At 32.8% G+C, this 13,826-nt stretch overlaps 2 protein-coding genes across 2 annotated transcripts; one reads left to right on the top strand and one right to left on the bottom strand.

Annotated features, from left to right (window-relative positions):
- The first annotated feature begins 5,932 nt into the window (after positions 1-5,932).
- Positions 5,933-10,546, top strand: ABCG13 (ABC-2 type transporter family protein). The gene is made up of 9 exons (NM_104024.3): positions 5,933-6,235; positions 7,818-7,897; positions 7,982-8,443; positions 8,518-8,640; positions 8,723-8,884; positions 8,972-9,256; positions 9,339-9,611; positions 9,707-9,814; positions 9,896-10,546. The coding sequence occupies exons 1-9, from the start codon at positions 6,049-6,051 to the stop codon at positions 10,250-10,252; spliced, it is 2,037 nt and encodes a 678-aa protein (NP_175557.1). The 5' UTR covers positions 5,933-6,048; the 3' UTR covers positions 10,253-10,546.
- A 292-nt stretch (positions 10,547-10,838) lies between these two features.
- On the bottom strand, positions 10,839-13,056 carry TRO (TRAUCO). Its single transcript, NM_104023.3, has 2 exons — positions 11,722-13,056; positions 10,839-11,429 (listed from the first exon to the last, which is right to left on the bottom strand). Exons 1-2 carry the CDS (start codon positions 12,983-12,985, stop codon positions 11,164-11,166), a joined length of 1,530 nt encoding a protein of 509 aa, NP_175556.1. The 5' UTR covers positions 12,986-13,056; the 3' UTR covers positions 10,839-11,163.
- Between the last annotated feature and the right edge of the window lie 770 nt (positions 13,057-13,826).

The following is a 13,826-nucleotide window of genomic DNA, read 5'->3' as shown; positions in this document are numbered from 1 at the left end:
ATTAAAACGATGACCTTGGAGGGGTTTATATACAAGGGTTTGAGTGCATGGGACTTGCATGGAGATTCAAGTAAACTCGTTACGTATATTTGCATTGAATTTGGTGTCCTCCATGTTCTCCACCTCGCTGTCTTGTTTTCTAATTAAAAATTTCTGAATCAGCACTTTAAGATATACGGTCTTATATTCCTCTTATATCTGAGAAATATGTCTAAATCAAAATTACAATTTATGTAAATTTCATTTAATACTAATTACATTTTTGATATTAATTTTTTTTTTTATATCTCTAGACTGTACGTAGCTAGCTCGTTGCTTATTTCTTATATCTCTTCCAATAACGATTAAAGAAAAATAATTGTTGGAACTTGGAACTGTTAGTTCCGTGTCCAATATCACTTAGCTTATATCACAAAACTTATATTATTCGTTAATACAGCAACCGTCGTTCCATAAGTAAACTATGACTTGTTACATTGGCAAATCACGACAAGTATCGAATATTTTATTACTAAATTTGAGACCCTGTTTTAAAGAATAACTAGATCATAACCCGTGCTGTATAGCACGGGTATTAATATTTTATATAAATTAAATTGTATATGTTGTTTGAATTACATAAGAAATAGTTTAGTATAAAAGTAATGCCATAATATTTTTCAATGTTTTTACTATTTGCATATAATGCTGCATTGAATTGACTTTGTTTAAAAATGTTATGTTTATAATAAATACAACATATGTAGTTTTAAGTTAATGTGTAAAATTTGTATACAAATTGTTTTGGTAAGAAACATGTTTCCTTTGTATTAGAGGATCTAATTTTTGGCCTAACTTAGAATTAGTCTTTGTATAGTATTTTGGTTATATTTGTGGATCTAATTGGGGCCTATATTAGATTATCTTTCATAGGTCTGACGAAAAAACGGACCCGACAACCAATCCAATATCCGAACCAAAAAACTGGGTTAGGGCGGGTTAAAATTTTAGGAAATTTCCTTATTGGGTAGAGTTTTAGTAAACCCGTGGATATCCGATTGGTCCAGAAATTACCCGTTATCCAAAAAGAGTATTCAAAAACCCAAACATTAATTTAATATCCAAAATATTAATTATATTTAATCGTAATATTATCTAATTATCTAAGATTATAATTATAAATCTAAATATGTCAATCAATTTTGGACCTAAATATCCAAAACAACTAAACTATTCAAAAATTATTTGTTATGTTTGTCAAAATTTAGTAAAATATATTCAAATATAATTAAATTTATTAAAACTTAACAAATTTAAAAGTTTTTTTTGTTTGGAGACCCGCTATCTACATATAAAATTCCCGTTTCTATTTTTTGGGTATTTTTAGGGTCTGAAATTTTTTATCCAAACTAACCCAAACCCAACTGGATCCTACCCGAACCAGACCCGAATATTTAGAATTATTCTATTGGGTAGTAAATCATACCGCATGTAGGCTTATATTTTAGTTAAACTAAAAACTTTTATTGTAAAGATGATTATAAATATATGATATTATTTTATTTTATTTTAAATGTATAGTAAACTGCGAGTTGTATGTGTTTTTTGATATTATTTATATTGTTTAGTATTTAAAATTTTACAATTGTATTTTGATTGTTAATTTTAGAGTTTCACCTGTAGTATACCATCTTGTATTAATATCGATTTAAACCCGTCAATTTTAGGATTTTCCAGCTTGTATTAAAAATTGAATCATATCATACACATAAAAAAATCTAATGTGTTATTAATTATTGTAGTATATAAGATTATAAATTTTTAAAATAATATATATGAAATTGAATGCAAATATTCAAATTATGACCCAGTACTCAGTAGAAAATTTTCTTAAATCTATGTTTGATCCGTTATAATATTTTTTCATGAATTGAACAATTTATATTCGTTTTTAAAAATTCCAATTATGGCATATGCGAAAAAACTCTAATTATTTTTTTATAATGTTGATATTATTTTTTCGCAAAAATAGAATCATATAAAGATGAGAGCTGAACTATAATAATTAATAAAAAATTAATATGATAATTTAGATATCAAATCTAATTTGTTGATTTTAATTGGTTACTTTTTTGGAAATTAATAATGTATTTCGTTTTTTAATTAAATTAGTATTTGACTTTTTAATTTTTAAAGAGATGAATTAATTTACTATTTAAATTTTATTTCTAATGGCATACCTATGTAATTACTTACAAAAAATAAGGTTACATTTAAAATGTACTTCCCAAATAATATAGTAGGATATCAATCTATAATCATATCAGTTAAAAACTTTTACTAATGATGAAATTTAATAATATATATACATGGATGTTGGTGTCACATTGGGGTTAAAATACATTAAAGAAAAAATTATAAATGTTATCGCAAAAACCAATTTATCTTTCTTTATAACCTAAAGAATACTAAAAATGTATGAATCCAATGATTTATGTAAAATTGTGTGTGAGTAAGTTGACTCCTAAATTAAAACAATTTGTAATATGAAAACTATTAATGAGACAATTTATTACTTTTTCGTTTTTGATTTTTTGTTATTGAAACGTACTTAAAAGTGTAAAATTTAAGAGAAATTTTTGAAATGGTATATTTAAGATGTGAGATAGATCTTCAAGTTTCTGTTAGATAATGATAGAAGGTATTCAACATATTTTGGACTTTAAACGATAATGTAGAGTTTCGTTATAATATATTATCGCATTCATATATAACTTTTTTTGTTGTTGCTTAAGGCATTCATATATAACTAACTGAAATTATATTATATTTGATCAATTGGATGTTAACTAAAAAAAAAAAAACCGTTATAAAATAAACTATGTTTGGAGAAAATATTAGGAGCTGTATCTTATAATTTGGTGGTAGAATCTTTAGGGACTTGGAGAAAGTTTTGCAAACTCTACCAAATTACTCGTCTCTTTTACATATACAAGGTTGATACTTTGAACTCGTTTGAGTATGATACTTGGTGTGTAATGGGTCCTCTAATTGATGTGTTGGATCCTTTTGGTCCAAGCGTCCGGTATTGCTTTGGATTATCATGTTCTTTTGGTTATTGACTCTGGAACATGTTTATCGCTTCCCCCTTGAAAGTGTCACCTTCAAATGCAAATGCTGAGGGTTCTTTCTTGCTGTTAATTTTTCTTTCGGATGCACAAGACATGTTCTATTTTTTTTGTTTTATAGTTCTATGGAAATTGGAAGGAACGCAACGGTCACTTTCACTATGCGGGATCAAAGCAGATTATGATGAGGAACCGGCTAATTAAGCCCTCTCAGTCCGTACAGCACTATTTTTCTTAGCTCTCTCAATCTCATATATATCCCTAGCTTCTTTCTCTTTTACCTAAGGTGTTCTTTCAACATTCTTCTTTATAACTAGACCGTAAGATCACATTAAGCCCATAAAAATCAAATATTGTTAAATTGTGGTCGCATCGCACTTTTGGCAACTGCAACAACTAAGAAGTTGTGGTAATAAAAAACCAACGAACTTACAAGTAGATAGTTGAATTAAATTAAGGTGTCAGGGATACGCAGTTCACAGTTGAGATGGAAGTTAATATAGCAAAGGTTACAATTCATTTACCAAATATAGTACAGAATGTTTACTCTCTTGTATTTATTTCGGATCTCATAACCAAAAGTAGATTTACTTAAACAGTTTTTTTTTTTTTTTTGCATTGCTTGTCCCTCTTGCCTTCATTTATTGGCACTCTCTTAATTATAAGACTCAAAACAGTCCTTTTTTTGTTTTCAACAAAAACTCAAAACAGTCTATTAAGCAATGAAATTTCCATATTTTTGTAATGTAGGCTGTAAATTGACAAATAAACAGTACTGCTTCAAAAAGAAAATAAGAACATGGCTTCCCATAATTAGGGCTTTGGAAATGTTATTAACGGATATATAAATGTCCTTAGATCGAGAACCCCTTAATTAATAATTAACAGTAACACAGACTACTTTTTTCTATGGACTGCAGAATTTTATGGTCAAACCCACCCAAATTAAAAGCTAATTATATGTAAAATTCTATTGCACATATATTTTATTAGGATATTTCTAGCATTTATGGACCACAAGAAAATAATTATAGTTGTTTTTTTTTTGGTTAAACAAAAAATTGATTATAGTTATGATATGGAAAAGATGGAAGAAGTCATTTAATAAGTTTATCTAACAATCTATGATTAGGTTATCGCAGTAATGAATTTTCTTTCTTAGCAGAAATGAATAATTTAGTCACACTAACTACATAGCTTTAATTTCTGTTGATACAATTGAAGACAAGAAGACATAAACGTTGAAACAGTGTATTTGGTACTGTGTATGTGTTTGATTAGCACGAAACATGGTTAAAAACATCACATGGTTAAAACAAATCCGTCACCATCTGTTTTTTTTTTTTTTTTTACAACATACTTGTTTTCCATTCGTCATATCCGAAAGAGAATAAATTTGCAAGCTCTTCAAATTCATGGTTCGGTATTATAATCTTAAAAAAAATATATAAACTTACAATATAAATAGAACGATAGGTTTGATAAACAATAAAAATAGATGATAGGGGGCCATAAATAAAAACTCGAAAACAAAAGTTAAATAGCAAAATGCAACAAGCAAGCTCATGATGTGTCGAATACACTTCTGCAAACAATTTGGGGGAGATTAAAAATAGTCACTATAAAAAAAATCTTATGACGTTGAGAATCCGTCTTTTGCCTCAAAAATTACCAACACGAACCACATTGAAGCAGCAAGGAACATTGGACGGTTTCTTTCCAGAGGCAGAAACTAAATAGTATATCTCAATAAGAAATTTAACATACGACCAAAATTAATTGCTTTATAAAAATAATTAAAATATTAATGATAACCTTTTCCGTGGTTAATTTTCGGCCATTATGATAAAATAATTGATCCAATCATATGTTTACACAACATACTTAAAATTCCTTATATACTCTCTTGATTACTTTCTTACCAGTTACATAAACTCAATATGCAACAACTAGATTACTTTAATCTAAACGTTCTGATATACGGCCTTATGTCGATGTTAAGTTATATATATCACGTTCACAATGTATATAAATAATTCAAATAATTTTCCAAAAGTAATGGCGTCTAAATATAGTTGAGTTGAATAGTATAGACTCTCCTCATGGATTTGAATTTCCTCTGTGATTCGTTTGAAAAAAAACAATGTTTTGGAGTGCTATACTAGTTGATACACCCAACCAAATCGGAATTTTATAAAAAATTTGGACAAAATTACCAGAAAATAAAATTATTGCAATTTACGTGATATATACCCTAAAGTGTTATGTTTCCTTAAATCGTGTAACGAAACCATAAGTTTCTTATCATGCGGATGTCTGTAGCTCTCGACATATATAGTACCGAACGGGTCCAACGAGTAAATGAATATAACATCAAACGTCAATTTTTCTGTCACATGCCTCGTCTATGCATGCATGATAGTGTACATATATAATAGTTTCCTTTCTGTCTTTTACACTATTCTTAATCCACTTTTCTGTTTTGCATGGGTAGATATTTTGTTTTGGTTTCATAAAATAAATAGAAACCAATATCATTTAGTTTGGTTCGATTTTTCTTCGGATTCTAAATTTTTTTTATTTTATTTTAACTAAACTATATGTTTTATTTATTTTTAGTCATGATTTATTTTATATATCAAAAATATGTAACCGAATTTATTACATCTAGTTTTTTCCAATCACTTTCTTTGGTACAGTTTCGGTTTGACTCAAATTAGTTTAAACCAATTTGGACCACCCTAATTTATACATTTTTTTTTTCAAAGACCCTAGTTCTCTTAATACATTCACCGCACAACTTTTTATAACTATAAATAAGGCCACAAGCATTCACACACATTACACTTTTCTCTCCCAAAGAAACAAAAAAAAAAACTCTTAAGCTAGAACAAGTTTAAAACTCTTCGCTCAGTTTTCGATCTATCTAACAAAAGCATACATGACTACGCCGGAGGGGGCGATGTATGTGGCGTGGGAGGATCTTACGGTGGTGATACCAAACTTCGGTGAAGGAGCAACTAAGAGATTACTGAATGGAGTGAATGGTTGTGGTGAGCCAAATAGGATCTTAGCTATTATGGGTCCTTCAGGTTCAGGCAAATCTACGCTTCTTGATGCTTTAGCAGGTCCCTTCTCTCTCTCTCAGACACACACACCCATACATGTCAAGATTAGCTCGTCGTTTTTATTATGTATTTCTTTTATTGTTAAATGGTTTTCCTCTATTATATAAATCTCAAATAAGCTGAAGCAACATCGACCAACAATTAAAAGATATAGTTTTTAGAGGAATTTAACAACCAACCACATTTAGCTTTGAAACCAACATTAAAGGATGAGACTTACCCACTTTGAACCTAGTATTTAGTGAATCGTTCTATGTACTCTATATATATATATATATAACTATAATTAACAATATACATGACGTTATGTCTTTCTTTTAAAAAATTGTCCAAGGAAACTTTCTCAATATACTATGTAAAAAGTGTTTCACTTTTGGAAAATAAGAAATTTCTGTTTTCTTACATTAAAAAATATTCACAAATCTTTTAGTAATTTTTATTTGGAATTGATAAGGATTTCTGCCATTCGTAGTTAAATTTGAGAATATAAGTTAGAATTTATTTGTTAGATATATATATATATATATATATATAGGTGTATGTCTGTGCGTGGGTGGGTGTGTGTCCTATTCAACATAAAATATTTAATTATTATTAACCTGTAAATTCGTATGTAATCAAAATTAACTAATATGATACTTGATTAGTTTTTTGTATATTGGAAAAATACATTACTACAATAAAATTGATAACTTTCCTATTTGAAAGCAACAAACTATGTACATACTGTATCAGTATCACAATTTGGTGAAATGAAAATATTAACTGAAGTTTTTGTACTCTTCTGTAATTTTTTTTTTTTTTCTTCTGTAACTTTGACCAAACGTAACATATATATATGTAAAAGAAATTTGAGAGCATGATATAACATATTTATGTATCAAGATATTTATAACTATTGAAAAACAGTGCTATATTTATATCTAAGTTTCATGTACACGATGAGACATATATAGATATTTCTAACTTTATATTTATGGATTCTAGCTACCAATTTTATTTTTTAAGTATAGCTATATACTATCGGAGTACTAAATAAATATTAAAAAAAAAATAGTTGCAATTTTCATGTTCTTAATTAATAAATTTACATCGTCGTACATTTAGTATTGAATAAATTGATAGTTACGTTTCTCTAACGTAGACTATGTACAGAAATTTTGCAGTAACATTTCTTATTAAATCATATTTTAAATGTTAACCAACTACCAATCACCAATATTCTGACACAAATATTTAGGATTGCACGATCGTATCTTCATACCGACTTGCGATCTCTTCACAAGTTGAACCCGGTTTGGTGACTGGTCGGACTCTTTGAGGGATGTTACGTTCAATCCAAAAACAATCCAAATCGATTATTATTTTCTTGACCAAACCTAAATTTGATTGGATTAAGAAGATCTTTATTTTATGCTTATGACTAATCGAAACCAATTTAATTTTACTGTGGCTAATATTCTTGTAAAAGCGAAAAACCCAAAACCGGGTTATAAGATTGTTCTATCAATGCTATAAGATTGTTCAAAAACATGAAAGATTTAACATCTAACATTAAAAGGTAAATTTGGTGATGGTACAGGAAGATTAGCAGGGAATGTTGTAATGAGTGGCAAAGTACTTGTCAATGGCAAGAAGAGAAGACTTGACTTTGGTGCTGCCGTAAGAAAATTTATCTTTTCTCTTTAGTTTTTACCCTTTTACACAATCAAACTATTATTATTCATGAATGTCCTAAACTCTCAGGCTTATGTGACGCAAGAAGATGTGTTGCTAGGAACTTTGACAGTGAGAGAATCCATATCTTACTCGGCTCATCTCAGGCTCCCTTCAAAGCTTACCAGAGAAGAGATCAGTGACATTGTGGAAGCTACAATCACTGACATGGGTCTTGAAGAATGTTCAGACAGGACCATTGGAAACTGGCATTTGCGTGGAATAAGCGGAGGAGAGAAGAAACGGCTTAGTATTGCCCTCGAGGTCTTAACAAAACCAAGTCTCCTCTTTCTAGACGAACCAACTAGTGGACTGGACAGTGCTTCAGCTTTCTTCGTGGTTCAGATTCTTAGAAACATAGCAAGCAGTGGCAAAACTGTGGTTTCTTCGATCCATCAGCCGAGTGGTGAGGTTTTCGCCCTCTTTGATGACCTGCTACTTCTGTCTGGAGGAGAAACTGTTTACTTTGGCGAAGCAGAATCTGCAACAAAGGTAATAAGATAGAGCATTGGCAAGAGTATATAACCATTATGCTCATTTGTGTTGTTGTTGCTTCGACATTGCAGTTCTTTGGTGAAGCAGGTTTTCCTTGTCCAAGTAGACGGAATCCATCAGACCACTTCCTTCGCTGTGTCAATTCCGATTTCGATAATGTCACAGCGGCTTTGGTTGAATCTCGGAGAATCAACGTTTGTTTTCCTCTGCCCTTCTTGTTTTTTCATGAACTTACAATACTCTCAAGCTTTTGACCTCGACCTTTTACATCTGCAGGATTCATCTTTCTCTCTTCACCAACTACATGAAACTACAAACACATTAGATCCTCTGGATGATATACCAACTGCAGAAATTAGAACAACACTTGTCAGAAAATTTAAGTGTTCACTTTATGCAGCAGCTTCAAGAGCAAGAATTCAAGAAATAGCATCGATAGTAAGTTACGGTTACTACTTCCCTTAAAACTACAATGTATCACATAATGAGAGTCTCATAAGCACAGTTATAAACCTTGTGCAACAGGTGGGGATTGTCACAGAAAGGAAAAAGGGGAGCCAAACTAATTGGTGGAAACAACTCAGAATACTTACTCAGCGATCTTTCATCAACATGAGTAGAGACTTGGGGTACTACTGGATGCGGATTGCAGTCTACATAGTGTTATCCATTTGTGTCGGGTCAATCTTCTTCAACGTCGGGAGAAACCACACAAATGTTATGAGTACTGCAGCTTGTGGCGGATTTATGGCAGGCTTTATGACATTCATGTCAATAGGAGGATTCCAATCCTTCATTGAAGAAATGAAGGTAAAGAGCTAAACAGAGAAAAATTCTCTTTCTTCACCTAAAAACTTATCTTATGTTTTAGCATCTTTATTCCTGAAAACAGGTGTTTTCTCGCGAAAGGCTCAATGGACACTATGGGGTTGCAGTATACACTGTGTCTAATTTACTCTCCTCATTACCTTTCATAATCCTTATGTGCCTCTCCACCAGCTCAATCACTATCTACATGGTGAGGTTCCAATCCGGAGGTTCTCATTTCTTCTACAACTGTCTCGACCTTATCTGCGCGATTACAACTGTGGAGAGTTGCATGATGATGATAGCTTCAGTAGTCCCTAACTTCTTGATGGGAGTCATGTTGGGAGCTGGTTACATTGTAAGAGTGGCCTCTGTCGCTCTTTCACCTACAAGCTTTCTTATATCTCCAAAAACTATTCTAAATTGAAAACCGCTTTATCCTTCATCTCATAGGGAATTATGGTGTTAAGTGCGGGGTTTTTCCGATTCTTCCCCGACTTACCAATGGTGTTCTGGCGATACCCGGTGTCCTACATAAACTATGGTGCATGGGCACTACAGGTAACCAGGTTTTCTCAACTTTAAGATGCAGACTATATCGTCAAGTAGCTATCTTAAATGAGCATACCTGATAAATTGCAGGGAGCATACAAGAATGAGATGATTGGGGTGGAGTATGATTCTCCGTTACCCTTGGTACCAAAAATGAAAGGAGAACTCATTCTTCAAACTGTTCTAGGCATAAATCCAGAAAGTTCAAAGTGGTTGGATCTAGCAGTTGTGATGATGATTCTCATTGGGTATAGGATTGCCTTCTTCGCCATCCTCAAGTTCCGGGAAAAGGTTTTCCCAGTTATTCACATGTTATACACAAAGAGAACTCTGAGCCATATCCAGAAAAGGCCTTCTTTCAGAAGAATGACACCTTTCCCTTCCAGGCGATACCCTGTTCACCATGCTCTCTCTTCTCAGGAAGGACTTAACTCTCCACTGCATTAGAAGCATATACAGCAGGATGCAATTTCCATATATTTCAATATGTCAGATGTCACTCTCTTCAAACTTGATAAACTGTTTGTAGCCCGTTGTGTAAGGAAAAAAAAAAGAAAAGAGAGATACTATCATTCTGACTAATGAGATTTGTTTAGCATGAGGATGGTATCTATCAGAGATACATATATTGGAGAAAAAAGATAAGCATGGCTACATTATCAGATTACAAGTGATGCATGCATGAACCCCTAAGAGAGAGTCTACCAACGAACCACCGTAAATATATCAAATAAGGCACTTCGTTTGCTAACATAGCTTCAGAAGAAACTGTGTTATGGAAATCAAATAAACAGAAGATGGTATGGAGATTTGTTACCTGGCTGGCAGTAGAACACTGGTCCTTGCTTGATAGCACCAGTGACGCAAATCTATAATCTGTGCAGCACAAGAACAGAACAGACCAGGCATATTTGACTTTTATCACTAAGTGCCATGAAATCTCCTCTTTTAGCATATAGTTGATAGGGAATAGAATCAAAACTAACAAAAGTAACCTCCCAAAGGCGTTTGTTGAACAGATAGAGAACAAACAACGAGATACTTAAAACCTTAAAAGTGTAAAACCAAGCAAAAATGGTAAATTTTCAACTTTGGGAACCCAAATATAAGCTCCCAGAAATATTACATAGTAAGGAAAAAAAATACACAAACAATCAATAACTTTAAACAAATATGGCTAATCCAGTTGTAAAATCAGAAAAAACCAGTCTGATTATTTTAGAGTAGACATGTACAGAACTCATTTGTTGTTCATTTGCTACCCTATGACTGTTACAACTAAACTCATCCAAATCTGAACCAAGAACTAGTTTGGGAAAACTGTGTTAAAATGTCAAGAATACGCCTGCTGGTTCTGCCTAACTCTTCATATCCTCAGAACCATTAGTTTCAAGTCTACCATTAAATCCATGATATGGAACCTCCCACATCGGCCTCGGGGTAGCACGCCCACCAAAATCCTCAGGGAAAAACTCAAAACTGGGGCCAAAATTGAACTTCACAAGACAATTTGACTGGTCGGGAAGAGTGTACATCGAAGCAGCAGGGTAGTAACGACCGCCAACAATATCTGTGAAGGCCGCTCCCTGACATACACCATTTTTGAAGAACGATATTTCACTGCCTGCATCAGAAGTAAAGGTATCGTTAACGAAAGATTGGTCATTAATCTTCCAGAATTGCACAGATACCATCTACATCATAGATGTGGAGGGTAGCAAAAACAAAACTAAGGCATTTATCTTTATGAAGAATCTCCACTATCTATTCTCTACCAAACCATGATAAAGCTACCATCACAAGCAACAACATTCATACACATTTTTAGTCTACTTAAAACATATGCGACTACCAAAAAGCAGAAAAGTCACCCCACAAGAACACGAAAATTAAAGAACAGGTGACGCATGACATACCTGGTACAACTTTAGGAGGCTCCTCTTTAGCATCAGGTGCACAAATATATCTCTGCCCTTTATAAAACACATAATGAGGAGGCTTTGGAGCAAAAGATTCACCATCAGGAAGATTTATGTAGAATCCAATAACATCACCTTCCTTGTACCCTTCCTCAGCATATGTCTCCCTTAAAGCCTTATGTATCTTACACCCATCAATATCCCTAAACCCAAAACTATTCCCATCATACCCAACTGGAGCCTGCAAATCCCCTTTATCAGTCGACCACCCGAGTCGTGTATGACCAGTCTCACCTAAACTCAAAACTTTAATCTCAAAGTACCAAGCTCCTTCAACAACTCCTCTTGTAGCTCTCACCATCCTATACCCTTTACTACTTCCTGCAGTAAGTCTATCTTCACTTATCTCAACTTTCTCAGCTTTGTATACTTTAGAAAGGCAAATTTCCAAGTCAGGTGTATCGTCTCCCTTATCGGGAAATCTAGGCACCGGAGTTATCAATACCTTATCTTCTACAGCTGCTGGATTCGGCGTGTTGGCTTTACTCTTCTTCTTTCCCTTACGTGTGCTCTTAGTCACCCATACATTATTGTTCTTCTTCTTCGATTTAGATTTCTTAGCCGCACTCGCAACCAGAGTCGCCGCTTCCTCCACAACCATAGCTTCCGATGGAAGCACTTGCTCTGGCTCCTCCTCTTCCTTAACAGCGACTGAAGTAAGACAATCTAGCTGCTTAAGCTTCTTATGCGGTGGATCATCTTGCTCTTCATCTCCTTCGTCTTCTTCCATTGCGCTACCGTTCTGATTAGCCACAGAATCCAGTTTCGGAGATTTAGGGTTATCGGAGGAAGAAGTAGTCGGAGCTTCTTCAGAGAATGAATCGGATTCAATTTTCAAATCGGATCCGGGTTGATCAACATCCATAGCTACTACATCTAATTTCTCTAAATCAGTATCGATTGGTTCTTCAATTATACCGGACGATTCCAATGGCGCTAAATCATTCTCTTCAGAAGGAAGAAGAGCGGTTCCGGTGGTAGTTCCTTCGAGAAGAGAAATTGATACTTCTGCTTCTGAAGCAGTTTCGATTGATTCTTCGACAGCATCGGATGATTCCGGCGGCGCTGAATCGTCCACCAGTTCGGAGGGAAGAAGAACTCCGGTAGGTTCTTCGGGAAGCGATACTGAGACTTGTGCTTCTTCAATTTTGGGATTTTGTTCAGCTTCTTCAATTTTGGAATTTGATTGAAGAGACTCCATTGAAACAGAAGTTTTTTTTGATGCAGCCAGTTTGTGGCACTCGCCGACTTGCAAATTTTTGAGAGACTGGCGGATGGCAGAGAAACAGTGAATTATTTTTTTTAAATGTTAGAGACTTATGTGGGCTTTATGAGGCCCAGTAAGAAACTAGGGTTTGGATAAGGGGTGTCCATGTTTTCTTAGTAGTTTAGTCCATTTAAAAATAAAAACGGTTTATGCATCTAACAATAGATTATTTGGCTTTCTCATATATTTTTTTCTAAACTTTTATACTATTATTTGGAAAGTACTATTATATAGAACATTTGAAAATAGTTTTACTTGATATTTTTAAAGAATGTCATCAATACTTAATAGATCAAAAAGTTAAAAAATTATAAGTACTCTAATTTGATCTTTTTATAATAGATATATTTATAATTGGTGGTGGTTAAATATAATGTATAATACGATGGAATGAGTTATTATCCTTATTCTTTACTAAAATTTGTTTATCCTATCGCTTGCATAAAAATATACATACTAATAAAAACTTCCGATTACTTATAAATTGAGCCAAAAACCAAATGCAAGTATTAAAACAACCACAAAATTTCAAAGAAGTAGGCATACGTCGTACAAAAAGTTCACAGCCTTCTTTATTTCTAAAGACGAGGTATTCTAGTCATCCAACATCTATTCAATCCCAATTTTCCAGGGAACCTATTCGGAATAACTCTTCTTTTGCTGGATTATTACCAATATAATCATAAAACAAAATTTTCAGGAATTTTAGCTCAAGCTTCTCGTAAAATATTAATAAAATCGATTTTTTTATTGTAATAAACTTAAAAATTAATTT

Source organism: Arabidopsis thaliana (genome assembly GCF_000001735.4).
Source record: "Arabidopsis thaliana chromosome 1 sequence".
In the NCBI taxonomy this organism is placed as follows: domain Eukaryota; kingdom Viridiplantae; phylum Streptophyta; class Magnoliopsida; order Brassicales; family Brassicaceae; genus Arabidopsis; species Arabidopsis thaliana.
The sequence above is the reverse complement of the archived record's forward strand: the minus strand, read 5'-3'. Positions and strand labels throughout refer to the sequence as shown.

What these genes read in the sequence shown, in the direction of transcription:
- ABCG13 (NM_104024.3), top strand. Translation starts at nt 6,049, where the DNA reads ATGACTACGCCGGAGGGGGCGATGTATGTGGCGTGGGAGGATCTTACG. An exon ending in GCTTCTTGATGCTTTAGCAG is followed by an intron (nt 6,236 to 7,817) that starts GTCCCTTCTCTC and finishes GTGATGGTACAG; the next exon opens with GAAGATTAGCAGGGAATGTT. An exon ending in CCTTCATTGAAGAAATGAAG is followed by an intron (nt 9,257 to 9,338) that starts GTAAAGAGCTAA and finishes TCCTGAAAACAG; the next exon opens with GTGTTTTCTCGCGAAAGGCT.
- TRO (NM_104023.3), bottom strand. Translation starts at nt 12,985, where the DNA reads ATGGAGTCTCTTCAATCAAATTCCAAAATTGAAGAAGCTGAACAAAAT. An exon ending in GCCTCCTAAAGTTGTACCAG is followed by an intron (nt 11,430 to 11,721) that starts GTATGTCATGCG and finishes CTTCTGATGCAG; the next exon opens with GCAGTGAAATATCGTTCTTC.